A 15,110-nucleotide genomic window follows, 5' to 3' on the forward strand; every position below is an offset into this window, starting at 1 on the left:
TGATACTAGACAATGTCTAAAATTGAAATGATATTGATACTAGACAATGCCTAAAATTGAAATGGTATTGATACTAGACAATGCCTAAAATTGAAATGATATCGATACTAGACAATGCCTACAATTAAATGGTATTGATACTAGACAATGCCTAAAATTGTAATGATATCGATACTAGACAATGCCTAAAATTAAAATGGTATTGGTACTAGACAATGCAAAAAATTGAAATGATATTGATAATAGACAATGTCTAAAATTGAAATGATATTGATAGTAGACAATGCAAAAAATTGAAATGATATTGATAATAGACAATGTCTAAAATTGAAATGATATCGATACTAAACAATGCCTACAATTTTAAGTTTTAGCTTAGTGAGAAGTAATTGAATGCAAGGAAATCCTATTTTTTGTTTCTAGTTTTCAAACGATATGTGCGCCCATTTTTTTCGTTTCAAGTTTCTTTAAAGCCTTTCAAAGAAATTTGAAAGTTTTTATTAATTGAATACATATTAAAATGACACAAATATTGAATTTTCTCGAACGGCTTCTATTCTCTTTACTCCACTTTTCATGAAACAAAATCAAACTAAATATAACCTACATTTGGAACTCTTACGTATAGCAGAAATATTCCAAAGTTCATCGTGATAAGTAGTGTATGAGCGAATGCTGTACATACGAATATATGTACATGCCTAAATTTTAACATCCAGAAAACCGTCACTTACCAAATACTGTATCTGTTACACCCCCGGGCCCTTACTGACGGAACGAAAGCATGCTACCCCCGTGGGTTAATAAAAGTTTCCGGTCTAAATTTCGTGCAGATTCCCGAGTTCGACAGAAAGATTCCCGAGTTCGACAAGATACACGTAAATAAATTCGGTGCTTACATAGGTCTAAACTTTGTGCAAATAGCACTCAAGATAAGAACAGCAGTTTGAAATAGCCAAATTTAGCGAATCGTTTATTCAATGTGATGTTTATTCCAAATCACTAACCAATGTAAGCGAAAAAGAACGGGAGAAGAGAGATCAAGATCAATAATTGAGCATATCTTATCAACCCCTGTCATTATATTTCCTTTGCCTCGTGTTCTTCTAAATGCTCTTTTTTCTATTACTCTGTGTTTATGATGTCATATCTGTTATAATACATTTTCAATGCTGGTTCAAGTTAATTTTTGCTAACTCTAACGGTATTAATCAAACAATACAATATCTTTAACATCTTTTTCGTTGTATTATTGCAGGAGTGTACCAGTATATTTTATTTGGTTAAAATATCTTTCATGGTTTAAATACGCCACCGAAATGCTAGCAATAGATCAATGGACTGGCGTCACGAATATAAGTGAGTATTTTGAAACGAAAACAGTCTTTTTTTTTTTTTTTCAGTTTTGTCATTTTTTTTTTTTGTCAAGTTATTCCAACATTGCTGATCCTGGATATGACCTTAAACTATATCCGATGGTGATGTCCCCAGCTTGCGGGCTTTGGATGTGTGTGCAGCCACCCTTTAATTACCCAGGTCCACTCTGACCCGGAGTGGTAGTACCTGTTAGGGTCCTAACTATGGGTTAAATAGAAACTGACTCGAAAAACAAAACAAAAAAAAAACAAACAAAACAGCAAACAAATATATTCTATTAAAAAATTGTTCTTCAAAATCTTTGGAATCGGCATTAAATAACACGAAAAGGGTTGATATGCCGTAAAACAAAAGCAATCAACCAACCAACCATCATTGTTATAATGTAACGGTTTTTTCTCTTTATATTTAAAACAATCCTTTCTTTAGTAGAAAGGTTTATTTTGAAGAAAGGTTTAAAATATATCTTTTAAAGAAAAGAAATATTATTAATAGTAAACGATTTCATTTATTGAAGAAAAAATTATTTAAACACATATTTTAAGGGAAATGTTATCAAAAGTATAACATATCATTTTCTTTTGAAAAAAAAAAAATAGTTAAATTTTTTTTCTTTTGAATGAAATATTAGTAACGCGTTTTCTTAAACGAAAAAATGGAAACGCCCCTTTACTTTGAAAAAAAAAAGTTAAAAGATCTTTTCTTTTGAGATAAAGGTTATTTAGACACAAGGAAATACATTTTTAAAATATACTTTAACGGAAAGATTACTATAAGATATGTTCTTTTAAACGGAACGTTTATTAAAATATGTTCTTTAACGGGAAGCTCATTTAAACATCTTCTCCTTAAAGAAAAGTTTATTAAAACTGTTGGTAGGAGTCACCAATGAATGCACAATATATCAACGCTATAGGTGCTACTGCAGAGAGTGATCCGCGCTATTTTTAAAATTGTATTTCCACATTTAAAGTTTTGTTTTTGTTTTTATTCGGTTGTAAGGTTAAAGTACAAAATAAGTACAAAACACCCCTCCCCACGTTAAGAATAGCTTTTTACATAACGTTATTATTTCAGCACGGATCACTCTCTGCATGAGTACCACGCTATAAATATACATAAAGATAAGATACCATTTTAGAGAGTCACTGGTAGTACGCCATATTTGCATTAATTACTGCAACCCCCGTTGTGTATGTATTCTGTCTAATTGTAAACTTTCTAAACTATACCCATGTCCAAGCCTTTCTTAGTGATCTTTTCATGCCACAACACATCTGGCGACAAGGAGCTCTAATTCATAAAAAGAATACCCACAAGACAGCATTGCCACCAAGAAATCCGATTTTGAACAAAATTGGAAAGGATAAACCTACACCAGTATTTACATACTGAAACTTTCTAATAATGGAGTGGCATACCCAACGCAAGATAATTTTTCAACTGCTACTATGAAAATACCTCGCAATAAGTCATTTATCAAATGGTGTTAAAAATCGATTTAGTCTGACACCAGAGAAAATGTTCTGAAAACAATTTCGATAAAAACTAACATTATTTTCGCGACTTATTAATGCTCACACAGAACCCCGACAACCATACAAAATGAATACCATCATTGAATTTCTCGTAAAATTTTGCCCCAGAAAAGTTCTGTTTGATCTTGGTATAGGGCTTTATTTGCCTGTTCGGGAATACAACAGCAGCTACATCACACTTACCATATAGATTTTACTTATAATATAGATGTTTACTAGCATGATTTGTGGAAATTCCACAGTTGTATCCTTTATTGTATGTTGAAAATATTTCAATTGCATGGTATTCTGGCGCCGAAGAAGATCCCACGATATTATTGTACCACCTTTGTTTGAACTGGAACATATTTCTATAAGTATTTTAGTTCATGTAGTTTCAGATTATATCTATATGTGTCTCCAAAACTTATGTCTATTTTTGTGACACAATTGCATTCTATGAACGTCTGATCCGATGTAAATTCAGCGATATTATTAAACGATCTTTGGACAGAAGAGATACAATACTTTGAACTCAGCCAGACCACCAAGAAAGGATATATTATTTTGGATTACACGTTGAAGACAACAGCGACATTAGAAAAATTTTTTAAATTTACGTTTTACTTTGCGTTTTCGGAGATCGGGCGATACCATTGTTTAAAAAAGGGGTGGAGGATAATAATGTATGTACGAGCACAAAACTGCCTTAGCGTATTTATATATAGATTGCAGAATTTAAATTATTTTAAATTTAACACTTTTCTTTGTTTCTTTACAGCTTGCAGTGCACCCCCGTGCGTCTATAATGGCGACCAAGTTTTGAATAAGTTCAGCTTTAAGAAAGTAAGATTTTGAAATTTAACTTTGGAATTCTTTTTTCTGGAAACTTTATATTTCATATCGCCAACATATCTTGTATTAGAAGAGAAGGAAAACAATATTTTCTGGAGCAATATTTATAAACAGAGACTGAAACGAGTCCGGTAAAATAGACCAATTTTAGTATTTGAAACAGACAGTACCGACATTGTTCTGGTCGTGATATATATATATATATATATATATATATATATATATATATACTAGCAGGGGGGCCCGGCGTTGCCCGGGTGTTTGGAGGTGTATGCTGAGCAAAAAAGCAAAAAAAAAAAAAAAAAAAAAATGGTTAATTTTTTAAAATTTGACCCCTTAAAATTTATTGTTTGGGGCTCAAATCGAGTTATTAAGTTAGATCCATGTTCAAGGAACCTATATCTAAAATTTCAAGTGTCTAGACACAAAATTGTCGGAGGAGTTTGGTAGAGTTCTTAAAGGTCAAATCGTTGAAATTTGACCCCTTAACAGCAAAATTTCTGGCTGACCCCGGTCACATCGATTTTTCCAAACCTCAGTACCCTGTATTTCAAATTTCGAGTCTATAGACTAAAAATTGACAGAGTTATTGCGTAAGGAAATGTACACACACACACACACACACACACACACACACACACACACACAGAGACACGTTCACTTTTATAGATATATAGATAGATAGACAGATAGATGAAACAAAAATATATACGTATACATAAATATATATGGAAACGGTTTTGGGTTCATTGTAAGCTTTTTATGCAAATATTCCGCAAGTATAAATCATGTAGAATATCTGCATAAATATAATTACCCGTAATAGTTAACTAAAGGTGATCACCCTATAAGAAAACCGAAAAAACTAATAGGGAATTAATTAAAATGAATGTTTAAAAGAATATGCATATTATTTAGATCTTTTGCTAATAAATGCAATTCGATAACTCATATATAAGAAAATTGTATTTTCTTTTTAAATAAGTAGAAAAATAGGTTTTTTAATATGAATATCACTCCACACCAAAGGAATACGGAATTATAGGTATATAGATTAGATTAAATAGGGGTAAATTAGTAGTGATGATGTCAAAAATGTGAAAAAGATACCACTGGTAAAAATGTAAACGAAAGTTCTACATTACGTAGGAAAAAAAACTGTACAGGTCCGTTTTCAGTTTGTGTTGCTCCCAAAACTGTAAATTAAGATTTTTGCGGATAAACTATGCTTGGTTGTGTATATAAAAAGTACCCCATTTTTAATAAAGGAAGGACTTTCACATAAAAATTTAATAAACAAAAGATACGGCAAAAATTGCATTACACTTGTAAATCATATCTAAAAAATAGCACGGTTCGTAAACTGCAGAAGTACTAAACAGATAAAAACACCTGCATTTTTGTACTTCTGCAATTATTTTTCTTTGAGTGACGCTGAGACATAAAGCGACACCCCCCTCCCCCGAAAAAAACCCCCCATAATTACGTCGAAACTCCCCCACACATATATATTATCAACTAAATCAATTACCCAGACAAGAAAACATAAGATCTTTCTCAAAAGAAAATCGAAGAAAACAAAGTGAAAAAAAAAACGCGTAGGAATATATCTAATATAAAAAGCATTACTTTACCTTGTTTCTTTTTCAAAGTATTATGGAAACGATAATAAAATTCAGACAGTCAAGTGAATAATTGAAAAATGATTTTAAAATCGTCCGTAGGAAATAAATTTTAACCTTTTGGTAAACGTGCTCACACCTTACAATGAATCGACATTTATAGCCGAGACTTTAATAGAGGGCTAACGATTTAAAATATTTCGTCGAAAAATAAAATCATCCTTAGCCTAATTATTTATTTTTTTTATCAATATTTGTAACTTTTACATTTATAGAAAATAAATAATTAAAACAAATCATTTTATCACCATATCTCTCGATTTGGTTAAAAACTATATCCGTTCATAACCGGAAGTGAAATATCAGTGAATATTACTTAAAATGTGCCAGTTTAGCAAATAGTACAAAATAACTTGAATTAAAATAATTTAAATAAATTAACTTTAAATAATACTCTTAAATAGAACAATTACATCAATTACATTACTATAATCAGTAATTTTAATTGAGCGAATTATTTAAAAAGATTTTCTTTAATATAATATGCAAATTAGATTAGTTCTATTATGTACATTGTCTTCAATATAGTGTATATATATTGATCGTGATTCTATTTATTTATATAGAAAATCTTATAGTAAATAAAATTTATATAGATAACCGTTTTCAGCAGGAAGTTTTGTCTATATAAATCAAATTGTGAACAAACAAACAAACAAACAGACAGGATTACGGATTTATATATATAATAGATATATATGAGGAAAAGGTTTATAATAGAAAAATATATCCTGATATGTATGTATTTATTGAAAAATTTAAACTAGGGAATAGTATGTGTGTATATATATATATATATATATATATATGTGTGTATGTATATAATTTTTTTTTTACATGGGAGATCACCACTTATCAAGGCACAGGAGCCACTCGGGGATAAGAGTTATTGTGTGTATAGTAATCAATGGGATAGTATCGTAGTAATAGTTAATAATTGGGGATTTGATAAGGTGTCATTACTTAACGGGCGGTTCATTAGGAATTTGTTTGTATTGGACTTGAAGACATCCAAGTTAAATTCGGGGGGGGGGCGGAACATGCAGGCGGCAGAGAGTTCCACAGCCGTGCAGTTCTAAGAAAGAAGCTTTGTTCATGGAATCTACGTTTTGATTTAGGCATGGATAAAGAGTGGGGAAAATTATTGACAGTGGTTTCAGCTAGTCGGGTGTTTTTCGTGAAAGATTGACGGGGGGAGGGGACCAGAGAATGGAGCTCAGACGAGCACTTGCTATGGAAATAACGATAAAACAGAGACAGGCTCGCAATGTCACTTGCGTGGGAGAGAGGTTGCAGGGAAGAGAAAAGATCATCCCCCACCAAGCCACAAAGTCTATTTTGTACTCTGTCAAGGCAGGATAGGCTGTTTTTAGTAGCTCCTGCCCAGATGTGGCAGCAGTACTCCATCCTTGGACGTACTTGGCTTTTATATAGATAGAGAATTGCATCATTAATGAGATATCTTCTGGAGCGGTAGAAGGATCCCACCATTTTCCCAGAGACCTTGGCCACAGACTTGATGTATGTGTTCGATTTCAGATCAGGAGTAAAGGTCAAACTTAGAAGCTTATCAAAACATGGGGCCTCCCCAAGAGGAGAGCCATTCATTTCAATTGATGCCAGATGGGGATCAGAGCGTTTATGATGTAATGATAGGAGCTTGGTCTTAGATGCATTAAAGGTAACCAGCCACCTCTTCCCCCACTGAACCACACGCTCAAGATCTGAGGAGACAGAATCAGAGAGAACATTATCATTTACGGTCTTTGATGTGTTGCAATAGATAGTCGTGTCATCAGCATAGATGTCAACGAATGATTTAAGCATGTGTTTTGGGAGATCATTGATGTAGATTAAGAAGAGAGTTGGACCCCTGAGGAACTCCAGCATTAAGACTGTGGGCCTCTGATTTCTGTCCATCGACCACTACTCTTATGAGCCTATCAGAGAGAAATGATTTCCAGTTATACCGTAGCTGGAAATCTTGTGAAGTAGGACTTTATGCCATACCTTATCGAAGGCCTTTGATATGTCAAGAGCAATTGCCCTAGAAATGAAGCCTTTGTCGAGAGATTCGCTAATTCTATGTGATATAACTGTTAGCACATCTGCTGTAGATCTAGCAGAATGGAAACCATATTGCGTGTCACTAAGAAGATTATTTCTGTTGAGGCGGTTGACTACTTCCCTATTTAATATGGATTCCAGCAACTTACTCATGACACACAGGAGGCTTATTGGTCTGTACTGAGAGGAAGATGGCTTATCACCTTAATTCTTAAATACAGGGCATACTGATGAGGTTTTCCAAGGTGTTGGAAAGCACTTCTCCTTAAGGCAACGCTTAAACAGTTTGGTAAGTATGGGGGCAAGTTCAGCACTATAACTGGAATGCCGTCAGGGCCAGTTGCTTTACTGGAATTAAGGTTCTTGATTAGCTTGGTGACCTCACGCACAGATATTTGTATGTTATCTAACGTGTTGTGTGTTGTAGGAGGAAATATGGGGAGTTGATGGCCTTCATTGCAGAGGGTAGAATTAGCTGCAAAGTTCTTGGTAAATAGTTTGGCCTTGTCAGATGCTGACGAGATGACCTCTGAACCATTGATAATGGTTGGGATAGAACGCACGCTTCTGTTCAGGATCCTATTTGCTATTTGCCAGAACTGGTGTGAACCAAGCCGTTGATCAACTACTTTGGATTTAACGGACTGAGCATATAGCTCTCTTGCATTTTTTATTACTCTTTTACAGTGGTTGCTGGCGGTCCTAAAAGCAGCTTTAGTCTTAGTGCATTTATAACGTTGGTAGCTGTGTGCGAAAAGTTTCTACCACATTCCTCTCTGAATATTTGGTTTACAGAGTAGAATTTTCATATATAACGTACGTGTATCTGTAGCACACTTTCGATTTAGTTTTAAACCGACAAAAATTGTTGCTAATAATGATAATAGCAAGCAATCTACAAAAAAAATTGTTGCTAATAATAATAATGGCAAGCAATCTACAAAAAAAATTGTTGCTAATAATAATAATGGCAAGCAATCTACAAAAAAAAATTGTTGCTAATAATAATAATGGCAAGCAATCTACAAAAAAAAAAATTGTTGCTAAGGGTTCAAAAATAAAAAAAACAAAACGGTTAACCTTGACAGGATAAGTCGAATAAAACATTACTTCTGCTATTACTTTTGCGCATGCGAAAAAATTAAACATTCATAACTCAAAGTTGCTTGATTTTTAACCGATCGTATCCATCTGTCCATAGCTCAGACGTTAACAACGACAGAAAGATAAATACAGATTAACGCTGGAGGGCGAAAAATTCTGGTTTCAGTTGTAGCGGATGGTACCAAAAATATATTTCTTTGACTTTTGAAATTATTATTATATATTGGATAATCTATAATATACATCACACCTCTCTGTTTAAATGAATGCATGTATGTTTGTATGTATGTCTCAAAAACATTCGATAGAGGGGATGGATTTTCACAATATCGATATCATTTTGAAACTCGACCCTTTGAAAGACAAATATCGAAAAATTGGTCAAAAACATCAATTTCTTCACTCTAAACAGGGCCCTTTATTACAGGGAGGGGTCGCTTTTTTCGCCGATATTTTCGAAAGTTATCGTCTTTCTCAATTGTTTAGCCATAATTAAAACCTACGTCACTTCCAGTTTGGCGTTGGGTGCAACACTTAAGCCGTCACGTTTTTTTTTTAATTTCTTTTCCTCCTTCACCGTACGGGTTCGAGCCTGCCTGCCTACAATCACTTTTTTTTGTGCTCGCAATTTCCCTTTTTCTTTTTGCTCAATTAACACCCTTACACATACCTCCACTTTCTTTTCCACCTTCGCCTCACGGGTTCGAGCCTGCCTACCTTTTACAACTTTTTTTTTTTGCTCAACACACACCTACAAACACCCGGGCAACGCCGGGCACCCAGGCTAGTAATTAAAAGAATTAGTTCTATGATAATGCATGAAAGATCTGCATGAATTAAAATATAATATTTATGCATATATTACGACTGGGCAACGTCGGGCAGCCTGATTATATATATATATATATATATATATATATATATATATATATATGCGTTTTAATGTTTGTATCTACATAATTCACTTTGATTTATTATTAATGTTGAAATACAGCTACTACGCGTAAAGAGTGCTAATGTTAGCTATTAACAAACTGCAATAATACCGACATTTTCACGTTTCATTTATTGAACAAATAAAATTAAGATAATTATTAATTAATTGGTTCAATAATAATAATAATAATAATAATAATAATAATAATAATAATAATAATAATAAAACCTGTTTCATTTGGATATTGAATCGACGAGTACTGAATATAGTTATTTTAATCAGTAATTTGCAGTGATTATATATATATATATATATATATATATATATATATATATATATATATATATATATATATATATATATATATATAGTAATTTATAAAATATATATGGCGATTAAGCTACACTGAATATTCGGCGTTTCATCCACTCTAGGACTCCTCAGGCTTAGGAATCCTAAAGTGGATGAAACGCGGAATATTCAGTGTAGCTTAATCGCCATATATATTTTATAAATTACTAACTAACTCTACCTACGTATTGAGCACTTTTGAAGTAAATACTTAAAGTTCATGAATAAATCTATTCTTTCGTATATTAATTTTATGTGAGTAAATGAAGTAGTTATATATATATATATATATATATATATATATATATATATATATATATATATATATATATATATATGAGTGTCTGTCTGTGTACATTTTCCTATGCAATAAATCTGTCAATTTTAAGTCTACACTCGAAATTTGATATACAGGGTACTGAGATTTGGGAAAACTGGTGGTTTATGTTAAAATAATGTTCCAAGTTTTTAAAATGTTTATGTTAAAACTTTTTTAATAAATACAATGTTTCAACATATTTTTTTTAATAAGAAAGCCAGAAAAAGGACAATGACATCAACGATTAAAACATTCAATAAAAATTCAATACTTTAAAAAGTAAATCGCAATTTTATTTCATGATAAAGAAAATAATTTATATATATATATATATATATATACATATATATATATATATGTATATATATATATATATAAACTGCTTCAATCATTTTACTGCAGATTAGTAAAATATCAATATTTCACTAAATATACATCACAACAAAATGAAAATTATATCATCAGACGGCTGCTTTAAGGTTGGTTATTTCCAAAAAAATTATTCAAATTCATGCAATATTCACGAAGTTATGACATTTTATTATTTATCGTGGAATTTCAACTGTCCATCGCTTTATTGCAGGTTTCTTAAATGTTGTTTTAGGGCAAAAATATATTGTCTTATCATGCGAACTTTATTTTTTATTATATTTTTCTGTCAAAGAACAATGAGAAAAAGCACATCCTAGGCGCTGAGCCTCAAATAAATGGATTATTTATCGACATATTCACCATTTTTTTAAATAACTTAAAACAACATTTTGTCCCTCGGGGAAGTCAATTGTTTGATCTCAAAAATGAGTTATGGCTCTAGCAACATCAACTATGTTCTCCACAAGGCATGCTTTGAAGTAAATTGCTCTTCTCATATAAGCTCCTCTCTTTAATATAGACCAGAGATATTCAATGGGGTTAAGGTCTAGAGAACATGGTGGTCAAGTAACTAGTTTCCCCAACGAATTCCACAAATTCAAGGAAGGATGCAGTCGTCCTAAGTAAAATGGGATGGTACATTGTCATGTATAAAAATCATTTGAAAGCGACGTGACAATAGTTGGTCATCTAGCCATGTTGACATATGATTATCCCAAAAGGCCCTATACACATTGCTGGTAAGCTTTACACCCTCTGGTGCACGGAATGGTCCAACCAACTTATCCCCAATGATTCCCGGCCAAAATATGCTGCCTCCACTCCCTTGTTTGCAATGTACTCTGTAACGTTTGGGTTTCAAACTTTGGTCCATCTATCCGCGCGGTCAAGAGTAGCATGGGCCGCATCCCTAAATAGGACCTGTCGGAAGTCCATTTTCATGTTATTCTGTGCCGAAGCAATTCGATTTTCTCTATATTGTTTGCTCAATGGAGGCATTGGAAGGTGTTTGATGTCCCTTGCAATCTCATTCAATACATTGTATCCGGCATATCCTGGATATTGGAGCGATTACAGCTTTTGCAAAATCGAAAGCACTGGTGCTGTTTGTGTTTCGGTTGACTTCCCTACAAATTTTCCGAATATCACGATCTAAAAGGTTTCTCCCGGTGCCCTTATTTTTATGGATTTAGTGTTCGGGTTGTTCAAGAATGCAGCCAAGGTTTTTGGACCCCATTCCAGCTCACTGGCTAAATTTTTGATTTTTGCAAGTCCAGCAACTATGCTTTACTTTTTCAATAACCTTTATTCGCCTGATTTTTTGGCATTGTAAGAGATTTGCAATAAAGTGATGGACAGTAAATTTTTTTTGATAATAAATAAAACGCCATAACTTCGTGAATATAGCATGAACTTGAATAAAAGTTGGAGAAATAACTAACCTTAAAGCAGGTCTTTGATGGTACAATTTTCATGTTTTTGTGATGTATATTTAGGGAAATATTGATATTTTACTGATCGGCAAAAAAGCGATTGACACAGTTTATATATATATATATATATATATATATATATATATATATATATATATATATATATATATATATTTGTGTGTGTGTGTGTGTGTGTGTAGAAATATGTTTCTTCAATTATATTTCACATTTTATTTATACCAATCTTTTAATTCATGAAGCTCAATGTAATTACAAACTATATAAAAAATAAATGACAAAAGTCTGTATTTAAAATTTAAAGATGCTGACCATCTTACCGTTTATTCCTTTAAGTTAATTGACATATGCAATTTTTGACAGGGCTTGTTTCGTAGTTCAAAATCATTCATCTAAGTATTATATCAATCCATGATTTCGTCTTAACTTCTCAGAAGAAAAAGCACTTATGAATTTTTAAAAAGAAAATAAAAGCATACAGACATGATTACAAAATCCGAACATTGGAAGATAATTTTATTATGCCATCTTTATATTTTCAAGTAAAGTCACCAGATTAAAATCCGATATTGATAAATTGTATTCATTTTGATATACGCTAATACAAATATTTTATTTCATATTTTATCAATGTATTATTTATAATTAGTTTATATATTTACTTAGGTAATATTGATAACTGTAAAATCTCTAACATGTGTATTTATATTTATTTTTATGCGAAAATAATTACTTGTTTACTAGCCTGGGTGCCCAGGTGTTTGGAGGTATGTGTTGAGCAAAAAATAAATGTGGTAGTAGGCAAGCAGGCTCGAACCCGTACCGCGAAGGAGGAAAAGAAATGAAAAAAAAACGCGACATCTTTGCTGTTGCGCCCATCGCCAAACCGGAAGTGACGAATGTTTTAATTAAGGCTGGTCAAAAAAAAGAAAGGGAATGACTTTCGAAAATATCGACGAAAAAAGTGACCCCTCCCTATAGAAAAGTGCCTAGTTGAGGGTGAAGGAATTAATGTTTTTAGCCAATTTTTCGATATTTGACCTCCGAAAAGTCGAGCTTCAAAGCGATACTGATCTCGTTAACATACATACATACATTTAAACAGACAGGTGAGATTTATATTATAGAAGACTAGCGAGGGGTACCCGGCGTTGCCCGGGTGTTTGGAGGTGTGTGTGGAAACTCCGGGTGGGGTGGGGGTGGGGTCAAAAATGTTTTGGTAGGTAAGTATGAAGATCGAACCCGAACCCTTGAGGCAAAGTTGTAAATTAAAGTGTGAAAAATAAAAAAACGTGCGACGTTAACGATTGCCCCACCGCGAGATGCTAATGGAAACACGTTTGAATTTATTTAATTACTTAAATTTGGCAGGTGCCCGTTTTAATGAGTTAATGAGGTCAATTTTGACTGCGGGATAGTATTTCATTTACTGCTGAACGCTTTTTTTCCCCAAGGTGTTATAGGAAAAAGACTAACCCACATGCGGCGAGCGACAAATGTTGAATATTTATCTTCCCGAAATCGAGCAAATTAAATAGACAGACGAGCTTTGTTGTTAACTGTAAGATATTACGATTTATATTTGATATAAAAGTTTTAAAAAGTTGTGAACCGATCGACCGCTTGTCTGAAAAAAGCCTTTTGTTGACATACATAAAAAGCGAACACACATACAAACATACATACATTTTCGCTTTTATATTTATAGATGGTGATAAACTTTGATGATTAGACCTAAATTTTGAATCCCTATGAATTTTATTTTATTACATATATAAATGGTTTTATTAAAATTATTTTTACTTTAACCAGAATTCTTTTATTGCCATTTAATTAGTTATAATTAACCATGTTTAACATTAATTTATTTCTTTAATTTGTCTATCATTTGTTCTGTTCTATTATTTTCAATTACTTCTCATTTATATGAGACATTTACCTTATAACGGACATTCGTCAATATTTCTACAGTTGCAAATGCAAAATGATTTCTGTTTAATGTTTTGATTTGTCAAGAAATACCCTTCATTAATCTTTTTGTCTATTTTGCACCATAAGTACTTAGTTTTCACTAAAATAGTAGTTGTAACATTATTTCGGTTTATAATTTTCCCCAGATTAGTTTCTTTTAGAAAATTTTGTCAATAAAATTTCTTCGGCAAATTATTTTTTATGTGTCCGCTATATGGCGGATTAAACCAAATGTAATTTCTACATCTATTTTTCTTTTTATTTCCGATATTATTTTGTGAAATTCTCTTATTGTTTTCTTTTTACCAGTATTATTTTTTCTATTATTTTTACGATTAGATTTACCCATTGCCATATTGTATGAAATGACATGTGATGGCTTCGGTTTTATTACCTTCCCCTAAATTAATTTATTATTTTCATTTTTAATATATTTTATTTTTACCCTTCATCAGACTATCCATTCACGTGAAATCACCTTTTTCTTCACCATATTCCCTCTCCTTCACTATTTGTTACCAAGTAAAATCTATGACTTGTAGTTTCATCAAATACTTTTGCAAACAAAATTCGATCCCGCATTTTGCTAAATCATACCCTCTGATGAGAAGGAAAGTTATTCTTTGAAACTCTGCGGATTATCCACTTATTTTGTGCTTCCTTTTAAAATTAAATATGCTTTTAACTCTTTTTCTAAGTGTTTTTAACATGTTTTATTAAATACTTGTTCATATATATATATATATATATATATATATATATATATATATATATATATATATATATATATATATATATTATATAATGGATAGGAGCTCCTTTTCCGTGTAAAAGCAGTTCATGTAAGAGATAGGGAAATTCTGAAAAAAGGGCTCTCTTTGATGATGATCCCCATAATCGGATTATTATTATTATCATCAGTTCAGAGTTAACATGACTGATAGCGCTTTTGGGATTTGTGAAGGCAACCTATTTAAAACAAAGTAAACTTTGACTAAAAACTCGGGAGTACCGTTTGAATCAATCGTCTCATTCAATGTATCATTGGACTCCCCGTACCTCACTCAAAAAGTAGATTGCGTGCTGTACAAAAGAAAGTTATGCACA

The 15,110-nt window shown here is 32.2% G+C and overlaps 1 protein-coding gene across 1 annotated transcript in view; it reads left to right on the forward strand.

Moving 5' to 3' along the window:
- Positions 1–15,110, forward strand: part of LOC145291558 (protein white-like) — a 302,163-nt gene that overhangs the window by 286,378 nt on the left and 675 nt on the right. Inside the window, exons 17-18 of the mRNA XM_080137621.1 lie at positions 1,259–1,359; positions 3,676–3,740. Of these exons, the coding sequence (XP_079993747.1) occupies positions 1,259–1,359; positions 3,676–3,740 (166 nt within the window). The remainder of the gene's footprint in view (positions 1–1,258; positions 1,360–3,675; positions 3,741–15,110) is intronic.

The sequence above is a fragment of the Euprymna scolopes genome, chromosome 12, assembly GCF_053919585.1.
Source record: "Euprymna scolopes isolate OS-2025 chromosome 12, ASM5391958v1, whole genome shotgun sequence".
In the NCBI taxonomy this organism is placed as follows: Eukaryota; Metazoa; Mollusca; class Cephalopoda; order Sepiida; family Sepiolidae; genus Euprymna; species Euprymna scolopes.